Below are 13202 nucleotides of genomic sequence, written 5' to 3'. Positions count from 1 at the left end.
ATCTGCGCTGCGTTCGCAGAGACTTAGACTCAGCTGGCGGAACTCCACTCATTTGACGGCCTCAAGGCACGCGGCGAGTAACATGTCAGAGTGCAGGGTGTGGCATTAACACAGTGGTGCATGCTTCTCTCGCTATCTGGCTAAACAGATACGCCATCGTCCTGAATAGTGCGGGGCTACCCGTCAAAACGCGAACCAAAAGAAAAACTCAGCCTTGCGAGCTGCGCATGCCGATCACTCTGAATAGGCGAAGGGGCTGTGTAGACAGTGCCGCGCAGACGCGGCGAAAAAAGCGAGAGCAACCAGGTAGTGACCAATACGGACGGAAAGACGCGAACAGGAGAGACGACGAAGAAGGAACCTGACCAGGCACGGGAAGAGGATAAAGCCGAAGGCGCCGCAAAGCACACCGTAGGAAGGCAGCTCCACTGCGCCACAGTACGCAGCCACAAAGGGAGAAATATGGAAACCTACAGTACCGAGATCGCCCGAGGGACACGCGTTCGCGGGCAATTGCATACTCGAAAAGTCGCCGACAACGTAACACATGTTGTGAAGTACCTTAGACCGTAAACAGGCACTCGGTGTGGCAGAAAGGACGAGATCGAGTCAGACGATACGCAGGAGTCGTGGAATTAGCAGATACGGCAAAGTTATAAAGATCCACCTGCACCTCTCGGCAGCCACTCGCCCTACAGCTCAAACCCACATGCATACACATACAAATATATGAATATATATATATATATATATATATATATATATATATATATATATATATATATACATACGTGATGCTGACGTGGCGCTGTGGCAGCTGGGGCATCTTCGCACCGCAGAAAGCTGCTCATCGAAATGCATCTGTCTGCCTTAAGAATCGCGGGAACTGTTAGGCCTTGGAAATTCTTCAAAACATGTGGGGCTGCGACGTTCGACTGAAGTTGGCGACTCTGCACAGAAAAAGATCGAGAGAAAAGAAGCATGTGCGTGAGGCAGCTTCACGTCCAACAGGGAGCTTCCTGAGAGACTTCGTTTCGTGACGCGCTGCAGACTGCCTTCTCCTTCTTCCCGTTCCCGCTGTCTCCACAGCCGTCTCGGCGCGCGAGTCAGAGAGGCCTCTGCTTTCTTCTTCAGGTGTTCCCCCTCCGCGTTTCACGGTTCCTTGACAGCCTTATGCAGAGACTTCCGCCGACAGACGATACCCCCGCGATCCGCAGAGCTCGGCGTTCACGCGGCGTCCCCCCTTTCTCCACTTTGCCATGGCCTTGGTGCCGCGGTCGCGTCACCCTTTCAGGTCTACATTTTCGCGACTCCGCGCCGCGTCCCGTACCCAAACATCTTTTGCAGAGACATGCGCGTCGACATCATGGTGAGCATGAAGAAGCCCGCGGCGGCGCAGAGCGAGGTCCCCGCCGGGAGGCCCGCGGGGCTCTCGGTGGCGGCCGCGGCCGCGCCTCCAGGCGCGGCGGGCGCGGAGTAGCGGAGAACCATGGAGAAGGGGAAGATGGGCTGGAAGGGCAGGTACGCCGCAGGGCGCTCATCGAAGGACGCGTAGACAAGCGGCATTGACACCATCAGCAGTAACCCGACCATCAAGTTGCCCTTCTGACGATACGACGCCATTTGCCTACGAAGCAGACGCGAACCACAGAGCGAGGCCCCACATAGAGGGTCAGAGCTCGACCTGCCACGTCCCCACACGCCGTTCGCAGGCCTCAAACAACCGCAGACAACCGAGACAGGCCCAAGTCGAGCCCGCGTGCAGAGACGCGCCCCGGACGGGGGCGGCGACCCCACAGGAGACAAGGCCCCAAACTGCAGGGATGTGTCGCGCGCATTTCAGAGGGAGCCGGCACCTGCCTACGACACGACGAAGGCGGGATCCGAGAGGCGAGCGCGCAGAGAGCTTGCAAACGCCTAGGGGCTGACAGACGAGAAGACGCCGACTTGACTGGCGCCAGACAATACCGGAGACGACGGCCTTCAGGCACAAGCTGTGTGTAGCAGCTACACACGGTTCACCAGCGTGTTCAAATGTGCAGAAATGTCTGCGTTTGCGGATCAGCCATTGCTATCGTGCCCCCCCTCTCCTGCCCTGCGTTCTTCGCTCTTTTTCTCCTCACTTTGTTTTCCTTTGAATTTTCTTCTCGACTTGCTCAGCAGCTTTGCTCCCGCGCCCCGATCGCTTGCCCGTCGCGTCGCTGCCGCAAACGACCTCCAAGGCTGAAAAAAAAGGGCGAGTAACGCTCCACACTCGAAGATCTACGGGCCTCTCTCCCCGCACACGAGGCCTATATCTCCCAGCACACCGATCCTCTAGCAGCGCTTCCGGCCTCCTCACATAAAACTTTATCAAGTATCAAGTAGGTGTTGTGTTGATGCGGCGAGCCCGACGACTGCAGCTCCCAGCAGCCGCGGTCACATGGCGGAAGACATGCACATAAACGTTAATCTACACACGTGGTATGCATGCACTCAAATATGTATGCATAGGTATCAGACTCATATACTTACATAGCCTCATATATATATATATATATATATATATATATGTACGCAGGACTCATAGCTGGGTCACTTGTTAAACTCACCGTCGAGTTCTCTGTAGAGTTTCTTGCACTCTTCTTGCAGTCTGTAGAATTCTTCGTGCCGGTAGATGAAGAAGTAGCTGAGGATCTCTGAAAAGAGGCCGACCGCGACGCCCAGTGAAAAAATCAAAAGCGTGTTGGAGGGATCGACAGAGAGGAAGGGCGCTGGCGCGCCTCCGTCGCCTCCCGCCGCCGAGAATGCGGCCTGGTCTACAGGCATCTGCGCCATCGCGAGAGCGTTTTTTAAAATGCGGGGGAAAAAAGCGTCTGCGCCAGCGAAAAGAGGAAAGGAAACAGCAGAAAACGGCACAGGCGCGGGAGAGCTAGACACCCGACGGCCGTTGGCAGCACGCGACAGAGCAGACCGGAAGAGAGAGTGAAGAGAGAGGAAGAGAACTTGACGGCGGACTAGGGGAGAAGATAACAAGCAGTTTCCTAGCTTCGCGCTGAGCCTCGCCCTAGCGAGATCGCAGCTCTCTGGCGACGCTCCTTTCGAGTTTGGAGCAAGAAGGAAAGCATCGCAGAAGGGGACTCCGGAATCAACACGTCGTCGCCGGGATGTGCATCACCGAAACACGCTCTCGCGGGCGCTCAAATACAGGCACGTCCATACATACGGGAGAGTTTACATACAGATACCGCCGTAGGCGAGAGAGAAGGTGAAGAATGTTGCTGACGAGACAATTAGAGCGAACTGGTGAACCGGCGCGCGTTTTGCGCCCGCACTCCGATGCCGCCGCCTGGATACACCGATGTGCGTGAGTATGTGCGAGGCCTTCTCGCCTTTCTCGCATGTGATTTAGGTCGTTCTGGCTCGACAGCGGGAGAGCCGATTGCTTCACAGCGAGGCCGACGTGTCTCTCTGCGTTCGAGTACGACAGCAGCGGCGCGAGGGAAAACAAAGCACTGCACACACTCACTCTATTGTTGCCCCGTACACGCAGAGCTCTTTTCTCTTCACCACTCTGTACCCTTGACAAGAAAAAATCAAGCGCTTGGCGGACTTTCTTCGCTTGCAGTCCGCTCCCGCTACGCGCATCTCTGTCTCTCTATCTTTATCGCCCTCTCTGTCTTCGAGCTCTGCATGCACTTCTTCGAATTCTTCGCGCGCCGAGAGAGAGAGAAAGGCAACCCGCAAGTCGCAAAGAGGGAATCCGAGCGACATCGAGCCGAAAACGCTGCACTCTTTCCTCGCAGAGTCTATGCAGGACGATGCGTGTTTCGATGTAGGAGGAAGAGAACTCGCTTCTTCTCTCAGTTTCCCTTTCGACTGCGACCCTTTTCCTCGCCTTTGCGCAGGTAGAAAAGCAACGGAGAATCGCGATTGCCCAGGGCGCGGGAGAACGGCGCTTCGTCTTCATCTCTATCCTCCTTCCCTCTCCCTTAGTAAAGTAGTCTTTCTGAGATTCCTGCCTTCTCCTCTCATCTTCCCCAGGCGACTCATCTTCGCTCTTCGTTTTCTGCTGCCTCCCGTTCTTCGGGCTCTTCTGCCCTGCGCGTCGTTTCCCGCCTGTATCTCTCGCTTTGCTTGTCAACGAAGGCACCGACGCGGCGCGTTGTCCTTCGCGGCGAAGGCTTTTCTTGTTTTTTCTTCTCGTCTCGCCGTCGCGCGTGCGCCGCTCTTGCTCCCCTCTCGCGCGCGCCGCTCCTTCGAAGTGGGTTTTCGCGCTGCCGCCGTCGCCTGGTGAATCATGTGCGTGTGCTGAATTCCGCGTGGACTTCCTCCCCCTGTGCTTCTTTCTCTTCTCTTTTTCCTCATGGCGCTGGTCGCGGCTTCAGTCTCCGCGCTCTCCGTCGCGCCTGCGGACGCCCAGACGGCGCTCGCTCAGTCTGCCAGGGATGCCTTCGAGTCGGTATGCCAGGAATGAGTCGCCCTCTGTTTTCTTCTCCTCTTGCAGACACCAGATTGCCTTCCAAACGCTCTGCACGCGTATATAGTTGCATCGGAATGCCTGCAGTCGTCTTACGGACTCTCAATACGCGTCCCACAGCCCACCCTTGTCGAGTAACGCCTCGTGCGGGCATTAATTGCCTAAGTTTGTGAACATGGAAACAGTATGCATGTGCGTGTATGCAGATACATATATATGTATCAAAGAGAGAAGGTACTCAGAGTTTGCATATGGGTCTTACAGACGGGTTCCTAGATATGTTTCGACGTATCTACATCCATATATTCAAATATATGGATATATACGGATATAGATACGTCGGAACATATCCATATATATATATATATATATATATATTTATATATATAGAGAGGGAGTGCCGACTAGGTATGGGTGAATGTGCGGGAATTCCGCCTTCATTTGTTTTTTTATGTAATGGCGGTCACAGTTATTTGTGTTGATGACATGCCCATCCGCGTGGTCGCCTGTTTTTTTGTTTTTGGCGTGTTCCGTTATTTCTTTTTCTTCGGTTCCCTTTCTCGTTCAGGAGAGGAAGTCGGGGTTGGAGGCGCCGACGATGCGCCTTACCGGTCATCAGGTACGTCCTCTTTTTTTCTTTTTCCTCTATCTTCTTTTCTGCGTCATGTCGTTTCCTTTTTCTAGATTCGCATCCTTCGATCTCTCCTTTCCCTTTGGTGTGCAGCTTCTTGCTTACGTGCTTCACTTCCTTCTCGTTTTTTTTTCTCACTTGGGATACGCTCTCTGACCGAATGCTGCCTAGATCCCCACTTTGTTCACCTCTTCCACTCATCGGAGATCTCTCGGCGTTGCTCGCTTTCGGTCTGCCTTGGCTTTGCTTTGACGCGGTTACCGGAGACGTGGTCGCGTGCGACGCTGCAGCGGGGCGGCACGGGAATGAATTTATGCAGAGGAGATCATTCGCTCGCTGACGCCACGCCCAGGTGTAGTGGCAATCTCGGGCTCTGGTGGCTTCCATCCGTTTTTTTTCTTATTTCTTTTTTTTTTCTAGGGCGAAGTCCTCGCAGTGAAGTTCTCACCCGACGGCCGAAACATCGCATCTGCCGGCGTCGACCGCGATGTTCGTAAGTCTCTTTTTCATCGCTTTTTCAGCTCTTTGGTTCTCGCGCTTGGACAGTGTTGCGCCCATCTCTCCTTGATTTTCTGCCGCGAACCCTTTTTTCTCGTCGCTCTCGGTGTCGTTGTCCTTCTTGTTTTCTTTTAGGGTTTAGGGTTTCTCTTCTGCCCCTGCTTGCTTGCTTTTTGGTTGCGGCAGCTTCTTTTTCCTGTGCATTCCCTCTCGTTCTCTAGATTTCCACTGCCTCCTCGCGTTTCGCGGCTGTCGTATGCTCTCTTCAGCACTCGCGCCTCGCGTTCGTTTTGGGCGCCTCTCCCTTGCTTCGGTTGTTGTCTGACTGGTATTGCATGCAGTAGTGCGTGAGGAAAAGGAGAGGTTAACCGCTATTTACTCATGCGTGTCCGTTTCTCTTTGGCGTCTCTACCTCGTCAGCTGTGTTTTTCGTTGCTTTTTTCTCGTTTTCAGTGATTTACAACGTGTACGGAGAGATCTCCACGTGGCAAGCTCTGAGAGGCCACTCGAAGGCGATTCTCGACTTTCGCTGGTCGACTGATGGGACGTAAGTTTTCAAGTCGGCGAACGAGGTCTCGTCCTCCGCAGCGCCTTGGGAAGCAATGCCGCATGCAGGAAGATCACACACCTCCGCCTGTCCCAAGTTCTCGCGACGCCCCATCGCCCCCGCTGCAGGAAAAAGATTCCGCCTCGCGCCTCTGCAGAATCTTTGCCTTCCAAATCAGCAAACGTGTTTCTGTAGCAGTCCGTGTGTGTCGCCGGGAATCCCGTAGCTGCCTCGCGCGGCAAAGACAGGCGCCCTCCATTCCTCTCTTATGGCAGCCAGCCGCCGAGCTCGCGGCCGGTCTGAGACCCTCGCTCACATGCATGCATCCGTAGAGAGGCAGGCTCGCAGCGGCGTGTGCACGTGCATGGTCGTTTCTCCCTTTCTTCCCAGGCAGATCTACACGGCCTCGGCCGATCAGACGGCGGCAGTGTGGGACGTGGAGTCTGGCGCGCGCCTGAAGAAGCTCAAGGGGCACGTGGGCATCGTGAACGCCTGCGGCGTCGCGTCGCGCGAGGCTGCGGAGTGCCCAAGTCGCGCGACGTACGGCTGCGCCTCGCTCTTTGTCACCGGCGCGGACGACGGCACTTCGCGCGTGTGGGACCTGCGCGTCCGCAGACACGTCAAGAAGTATGAACACCAGTATCAGGTAACCTGACGCGGCGCAGTCGAGGCAAGGCACGCATGTGCGGATTCATTTCTGCAGCGCGGGCCTTCTGACTACGTGCAGCCCAGACAGCGTGCAGCGGAGACAGCGCAGCTCCGCATGTGGCAAACGCGTGCACGATTGCGGGTAGCGTACTTGTGGATTTATGCACACGTGTATGTATGCATGCATCTATGCGTTCCCCTCTGTATCGAGCACGTACCGCTCTGAGCATCTTTGCTGGTTTCGGCAGCTGCATGGACCAGGCAGGCGGAGACACGAGGCTGCGACCACATCTCTCATCTCCTCTCGCTTTCTCTCTGTATGTTCTCGTAGATGTGCTTGACCATGTGCTTGACCGATCCGAGGTGAGGGGCGACGAGGCATGGCGAACGCGACGCACGGAGAAAATGTGCAATTTTTTTGTTTTCAGATTCTGTCTGTTGCGCTCGACGGTCACGGCGGACGCGTGTTCGCTGGAAGCTTGGATAACACCATTCGAGTACGTTTTTCTCTCTGCACGTCTCGTCTCTCTTGTCGGCGCGCACTGACTCTCGTGTGCGTCTCGCTGTCTCTATCCATTCATGCGTCTGCGTGTCGCGCGCGCATCTGCCACGCGTTGGAAGTTTTGCGTGAGTCCGCGACTAGTTTTTTCTTGCCTCGACTCGCGGCGCAGACACTCTTCTGGCGTCTCTATTCCCTCTGTCGGGCGCTACGACGATCTCGTTTCGCGGCGCCTCCTTTGCGTGGCACTCGTGTGTGACCGCGCGACTTTCGGCGAGCTCATTTTCTCGACGCCCCTAAGTCGGGTCCCTTCTTTCGCTTGTTGTTCTGCTTGCATCTTCTCCCGCGCATCCCGTCCAGCGCTTTTTTCCGTTTTTTCTTTCTTTCAGGTCTACGACTTGCGCGGCGGAGACGACGAGAGCGAAGTGTACGATGCACACACAGACAGCGTTACAGGCCTCAGCATCTCGGCTTCCGGCGCAACTCTCCTCAGCAACGGCATGGATCACACTGTGCGCGTCTGGGATATCCAGCCCTTCGTCCAGGGCGGAAAGCGACACGTAGCCGCTCTCCGCGGCGCCTCGGTGAGGAGCAAAAACTTCCGCGTCTCGCTCCCGCCGCGGCAGCGTCAACCAACGCGACAAAGACCCAGACACATCCGTCCACGCATATGTCTGTAGCTCTTGAAATGTTTACATGCGTGCAGATAGATGAAGTTGATCTTTTCGTGTGCTCGAGTCTCTATCGGCCTACGTATATAGAGATGTATGTGTGCATATATCTATCTATCTATATACATACATACATACATACATACATACATACATACATACATACATACATACATACATACATACATACATACATACATACATACATACGTATGTGTGGATGTATGGATCGGCACTGACCGGAAACCACTAGCCATATTGTGGAGGGGAATGGGGGCGGTGAGATGCGAAGCGGAGACCCGCTCGATTGTTTGCTTCGCGGCATGCGCGTGTGGGCGGCGGGAGGAAGCCCTGTGCGCCTTTTTTAGGGCTCACCGCGTGTTGTCTCGCGCGCGTGTGCCTCCTCAGCACAACTTCGAGAAGAATCTTCTCCGCGTCTGCTGGAGCGCTGACGAGAAGCTCTGCAGCGCAGGTTCAGCCGACAGGCACGTCTGCGTGTGGGACGTGGAAGAAGTGCTTCGCGAGAAAGGAAAAAACCAGGCGGCGTCGCCGCTGCTATACCGCCTGCCCGGGCACTCCGGATCCGTGAACGACGTAAGTGCGCGAAGCGAACAAAGTTCTCTCGACGCGGAAAAAAATGCACGTAATAGTCTCTTGATCTCGAGGCGGAGGCGTGTCTAGGCTGCCCACTTGGGCGTGGAAAGTTCATAGCGCGGTAGACCTGTGAGTTTCCCAGGTAGCTCGCTTGCTGTGAGGGCCTCAAATGTCTGAAGTGTCCTTTGCTGATGCATGCTCTGGCTCGAGCGCACTGGCGAGCGTGAGATGAGATGGCTCTTCGTCCACGAAACCCTTTTCAGCTTCGCCCCTCGCCTTTTTGATCTCCGCCGCCGCTCTACGCATCCTTTTCCCTTCTTTTCAGGTTTGCTTCCACCCCACGGAGCCGGTTATCGCCTCTGCGAGCTCAGACCGCACAGTGTTGATGGGAGAGCTCTCGTAACGGGAGTACCGCCTCGTTCTGCGAAAAAAGAATCGTTCCCTTCGTTTGTGTGTCTCATGGCGCATGTCCCTTCGCAGGTTTTCGCGCCGTTGCCTGTGTTTTTCGAGATGTCTTTTCCTCTCTCCTCAATTTACTGGGTGCGTGCTGTCTTCGCACGCCTTTTCTGCCTCTCGGCGCGTCTTGTCTCTTGGAAGGTCTCTCGTGGCTCTGCTGCAAACTTCTCAGGCTTTGATCGAAAACGCTGGCGTGCTGAAGACCGACGCGCCGTGCTACCAGCTAAGGCCCTAGGCCTCCGTGCATTTGCTTGGTGTCCGAGGCCTCATGAAGTGCCTGCGGAGTTCAGGTCCAGTGGCTGCAGGGTCGTCTGCAGCTGGTGCTGTCATTTTCCATACGTAGAATGCCACTCGACAGCAGCACCCTACGCACATGTTTTCTGCAAAGGGATACCTATAAATATATAAATATACATAAATATATGCGCAAATAGATAGAGTACCTGCGTGCAGCGTAAGGCCATAAGATCTAAGGAGCGCTGAATTGGGATGATACTCGGTCTTTGATGAGATCTTTGGCTTCTTGAAGAAATGATGACTTCGCGAAGGAGGAAAAGCACTCGCAAAAAAAGGGGTTTAGGCCACCGACATCTCAAAATTCATTTCTTTTTGCACACACGCTTATGGTGCCGCCAATCCTGCTTCTGACACTCCGCACTGCAGTAGTAGACCTCGCCGCATGCGCCGCAACGCTTCAGCTTCACCGGATTTTCCTGTATCAAGCCGCAGAAACAGCAGCGAGATGCAAATCCATCTGCCACTTCGCCGTGAAACACTGGCCTATATATATAAATGTGACATGTATGCATATGCGGCATGCCCCGACCCTGAAAAAACTTTACATACATTTGATAGGCTATCAACAATCAAAGACTATACTCGCATATACATATTTATTCATTTGCATATATATAGATATATATGTATATGTATATACCTGAGCAGGAAAGAGTACGATGAACTGCGTACACTCACAGTCAAAGAAGCGTATTTATATATATCAAGATTCTCTGGATATTTTCGTCTGTGCCACTTACGGACGCTTCGCCCGCGGGCGTCTCCTTTTTCCCGCAGTTGCCGCATACGTGCTCTTTGTCTGAAGGCGAAAAATTAGAATAAAAAAGTTCTATGGAACGAAAATCGAAACGCGCACGCGCAGTTCGGTCGCGTCTGCTTGGGACAAGGACCTGTAAAAACTGCCGGAGAAGAACGAAAGAGCTGTTCCTTACTTTTATTCGCGAGCGCAGCCTGAGAAGCAGCCGCGGCCGCCTGTTGCTGACTCAGCAGCTGCGAGAGCGCGGCGGTTTCGCTCCACCTGTAAAAATTAAGAAAAAAAAAACGTGGAAAGAAGAAACGACAGAGGAACAGGGAGCCCCGGAAAACGACTGCAGGGCCGCAGCAGGGCGCTACTTGCTTGTCGCCGTCCGCGTAAAGCCCCATTACTGCCTATCCGTGCACGCGTTAATATATGTATATACAAATAAATCCAGTGATCCTTGAGCCGCATGAAGTTCGTGCGTTTCGCTCCGTTTTCAAGTCCCTTTTCCCGGCGTTCTCCGCTTGCGAAGAGGTATTCCACGACTGAGCCGGTCAACTGGTCGCGGAGATATTTCCGAAGAGTCTCCCAGACTTGACGCACATGCGCACATACGTAAAAAGACAGTAGTTACATACGCAAACAACTCTCTAGATAGGTGTCAAGCCAGCAGGCAGAACCAGGGCCAGACTCGCGAGGCGAAGAGACGCCGAGACGCCGCATGCGCAGGGATGAACATAGAGGCGTGCAAGCCTTCGTCGGCTACGATCGAATGCAGAGCCTTGTGCACATGCATAAATACGCACACACGTAAATATAAATTATATATATAAACTGAACCAGAGGCCACGACGAGGTGAGGAAAACGGCATACTCCCGCATGCGTTCTTCTTTATCTGCGGTCGCGCAGATTTTCCGCGGTCTGTCGCTCACCTTCCCCGGGCGTCGGGCGGGTTCGCCATGAGAGACTCAAAGTCCTTCTTCGTGATGTCCACGCGCCTGAACGTCTCCTCGTCATCAAACGTCGTCGACAGAAAACAGTCTCCGCGAATGTCTGCAGCACGGGCGCACACGTGTGATGGGATAGAGCGACGCGATGCGCGCGGCGGCTCGAGGGCTACGATTCCTCCAGCGACGAACTCAGCCGCACACCCCACAGGAGCGAACCTCCTCTCGACACACTTCCGGGCTCGTCACGTTGAAGCGCTCCTCACAACCCGTACACGCCGCGCAAACGGAACAGGTCACCAACGTTGACGCTCATGCAGCGATAAATGCGCGAATGCCCTGGTACAGGGCACATGTGGATGCATATACACGAAAGTAGATATATGCAGATGCACGTATAGCTGTTCACCGTGGCATCCCGCCATACACTTCCGCCAGATATGGATGTGCCTTTCGCTCTCCCTCAACGCACCTCTTATGCACACCCGCCCTTCACATATATATATATATATATAAATATATACGTATATAGATATACATATATTGGATGTATGAACTGATACACAAACGTGAACACATACATGAATAAATATAAACAGGCTGAGCGCCTCTGGGCCGCTGAATCGCGAAGGAGGCGACAGGCGAGATAAGACGGGAAATGCAAACCTGTGGAGCAGATGCGCGAGGCGCGGGCGTTCAGGGGGAGATCTTTTACGCGCCCAATGCTGTCGATGTACGCATTCGTGCCGTGGAAGCCGTTCGCCTTGGTGGGGAGAGTCAGCGGAATGATCTGAGAAGGCAGACGCACCGCGAAGCGAGACGCAGAAAACACGTGATCGTGACGGCCCTGGGCGCCCGGATAGGCTTCCTGCCGACAGCGGACGCGTCGCGTTTCAGCGGCACAGAGAAAAGGCGATCTGCGCGCTCCCTCTAAGCGGATTCGCGCAAAAGACGGTCTGCAACACCAGGTGGGAAGTGGAGGACTAGAAACAGGAGAGAATGGGCGTCTATTTCGTCGCTAGCCCTCTCCCTCCACACATGCACACAGCCTCTCTTGTGCCGCGCAGCCCCGCAAGGGGCCCTTCCCTTGCGCCGCGCCTCGTTCCTGCCAAGGTTTCGGTCTCTTCGTTTCCACTCTGACGGTTGCGCAGACCTTTCCGCCTTCCACCTCACTCTCTCCTCTGTTTCCAGCTCTCCCCTGGGCGCCGCAGGGTTTGCGCCGCTCCTACACACCACGGTGAGCGCAAAGCGGAGTAAGGGGCCACCTCCCCTGCGGCGGCCTTGGCGAAAACCGAGAAGCTACAGATACCGAGACTTAGGGCGACCGGCGCCGGCTTTCTCTCTCTGCTGCGGCCGCCGCCGGGTTTGAATGAGTCGCTTACTTGGTAGGTGCGTTCGGCGCCGATGAGCGTCGTGAGTTGTTCGTCGGTGAGCTTCCCGTCGGCTTTCTTGCTCAAGTCTTCTTTGAATTTGTCAGCCTCCTTCTGGAGAAGATTTTCGCGGTTGAAGTGTGCGTTCATCGCAGCGCGGAACCCGCGTTCTTCTCCCTCGAACGTGCGCTCTTGGACTGCGTCGTTGATATCCGCCGGGACGTACAGGAATGTGAACTTCGCGTGCTGGACATCGTCGAGCGACATTTTGGTAAAAAACGAAGAACGAAGAAAGGGGGAAGAAAAGAAAAAAAAGGGAAGGGCAAGAAACAAGGGCAACTGTATCAAAGAATCGCTGCGCGCACGAAACACGAGACAAAAGGATTCGGCTAACGGACATGAATGGATGCAGAAAGTCTCACAACTCCTTACATGTATGAATATATAACGTGTGTATATATATAGTTACGTGCGTATGGTATACACTTGGAGCGCGGTTTGGAGACAGGCAAGCGAGAGAAGAACGAGAGAGGAGAAAAAGCGAAAGGAAAACGAGGCGGAGCTGCGGTCAAGGTCTCAGCAAGGCTCAGAAGCGAACGCGAAGAACGCTTGACGTTGTTAATTTTTCCGTCGGCGCTCGCGAAGAGCGAGGTCGGTGCTGGACTCTGGTGTGGAGGTCTTCAGAAAGTCAAGAAGAAGAAGCGCAAGACGACCGAGGACTCCGTCAGAAGGAGAAGAAAGAAAAAACTGAAACACTCCGGCCAGTGTGAGGCTTTTTATTCTTTTCCACCGCAAACCATCGCGAAGAAACAAACTGCATGCATGCAGCCGGTTATTTAAGAAGC

The 13202-nt window shown here is 54.3% G+C and overlaps 3 protein-coding genes across 3 annotated transcripts; 1 reads left to right on the top strand and 2 right to left on the bottom strand.

Moving 5' to 3' along the window:
* Positions 1-1296: 1296 nt before the first annotated feature.
* On the bottom strand, positions 1297-2808 carry BESB_072390 (putative integral membrane protein; the record flags this gene model as incomplete). Its single annotated transcript, XM_029365612.1, has 3 exons — positions 1297-1627; positions 2124-2223; positions 2592-2808. 3 exons carry the CDS (start codon positions 2806-2808, stop codon positions 1297-1299), a joined length of 648 nt encoding a protein of 215 aa, XP_029218096.1.
* Positions 2809-4345: 1537 nt separating this feature from the next.
* BESB_072380 (U5 snRNP-specific protein) lies at positions 4346-8950 on the top strand (the record flags this gene model as incomplete). The annotated part of the gene is made up of 9 exons (XM_029365611.1): positions 4346-4441; positions 5028-5078; positions 5511-5583; positions 6042-6135; positions 6526-6781; positions 7212-7280; positions 7672-7866; positions 8362-8547; positions 8873-8950. The coding sequence occupies 9 exons, from the start codon at positions 4346-4348 to the stop codon at positions 8948-8950; spliced, it is 1098 nt and encodes a 365-aa protein (XP_029218095.1).
* Positions 8951-9602: 652 nt separating this feature from the next.
* Positions 9603-12624, bottom strand: BESB_072370 (MYND finger domain-containing protein; the record flags this gene model as incomplete). The annotated part of the gene is made up of 6 exons (XM_029365610.1): positions 9603-9716; positions 10041-10099; positions 10233-10318; positions 10973-11093; positions 11654-11777; positions 12370-12624. 6 exons carry the CDS (start codon positions 12622-12624, stop codon positions 9603-9605), a joined length of 759 nt encoding a protein of 252 aa, XP_029218094.1.
* Positions 12625-13202: the final 578 nt, after the last annotated feature.

Source organism: Besnoitia besnoiti, assembly GCF_002563875.1.
Source record: "Besnoitia besnoiti strain Bb-Ger1 chromosome Unknown contig00007, whole genome shotgun sequence".
NCBI lineage: Eukaryota > Apicomplexa > Conoidasida > Eucoccidiorida > Sarcocystidae > Besnoitia > Besnoitia besnoiti.
This window is presented reverse-complemented; position numbering and strand designations above follow the sequence as displayed.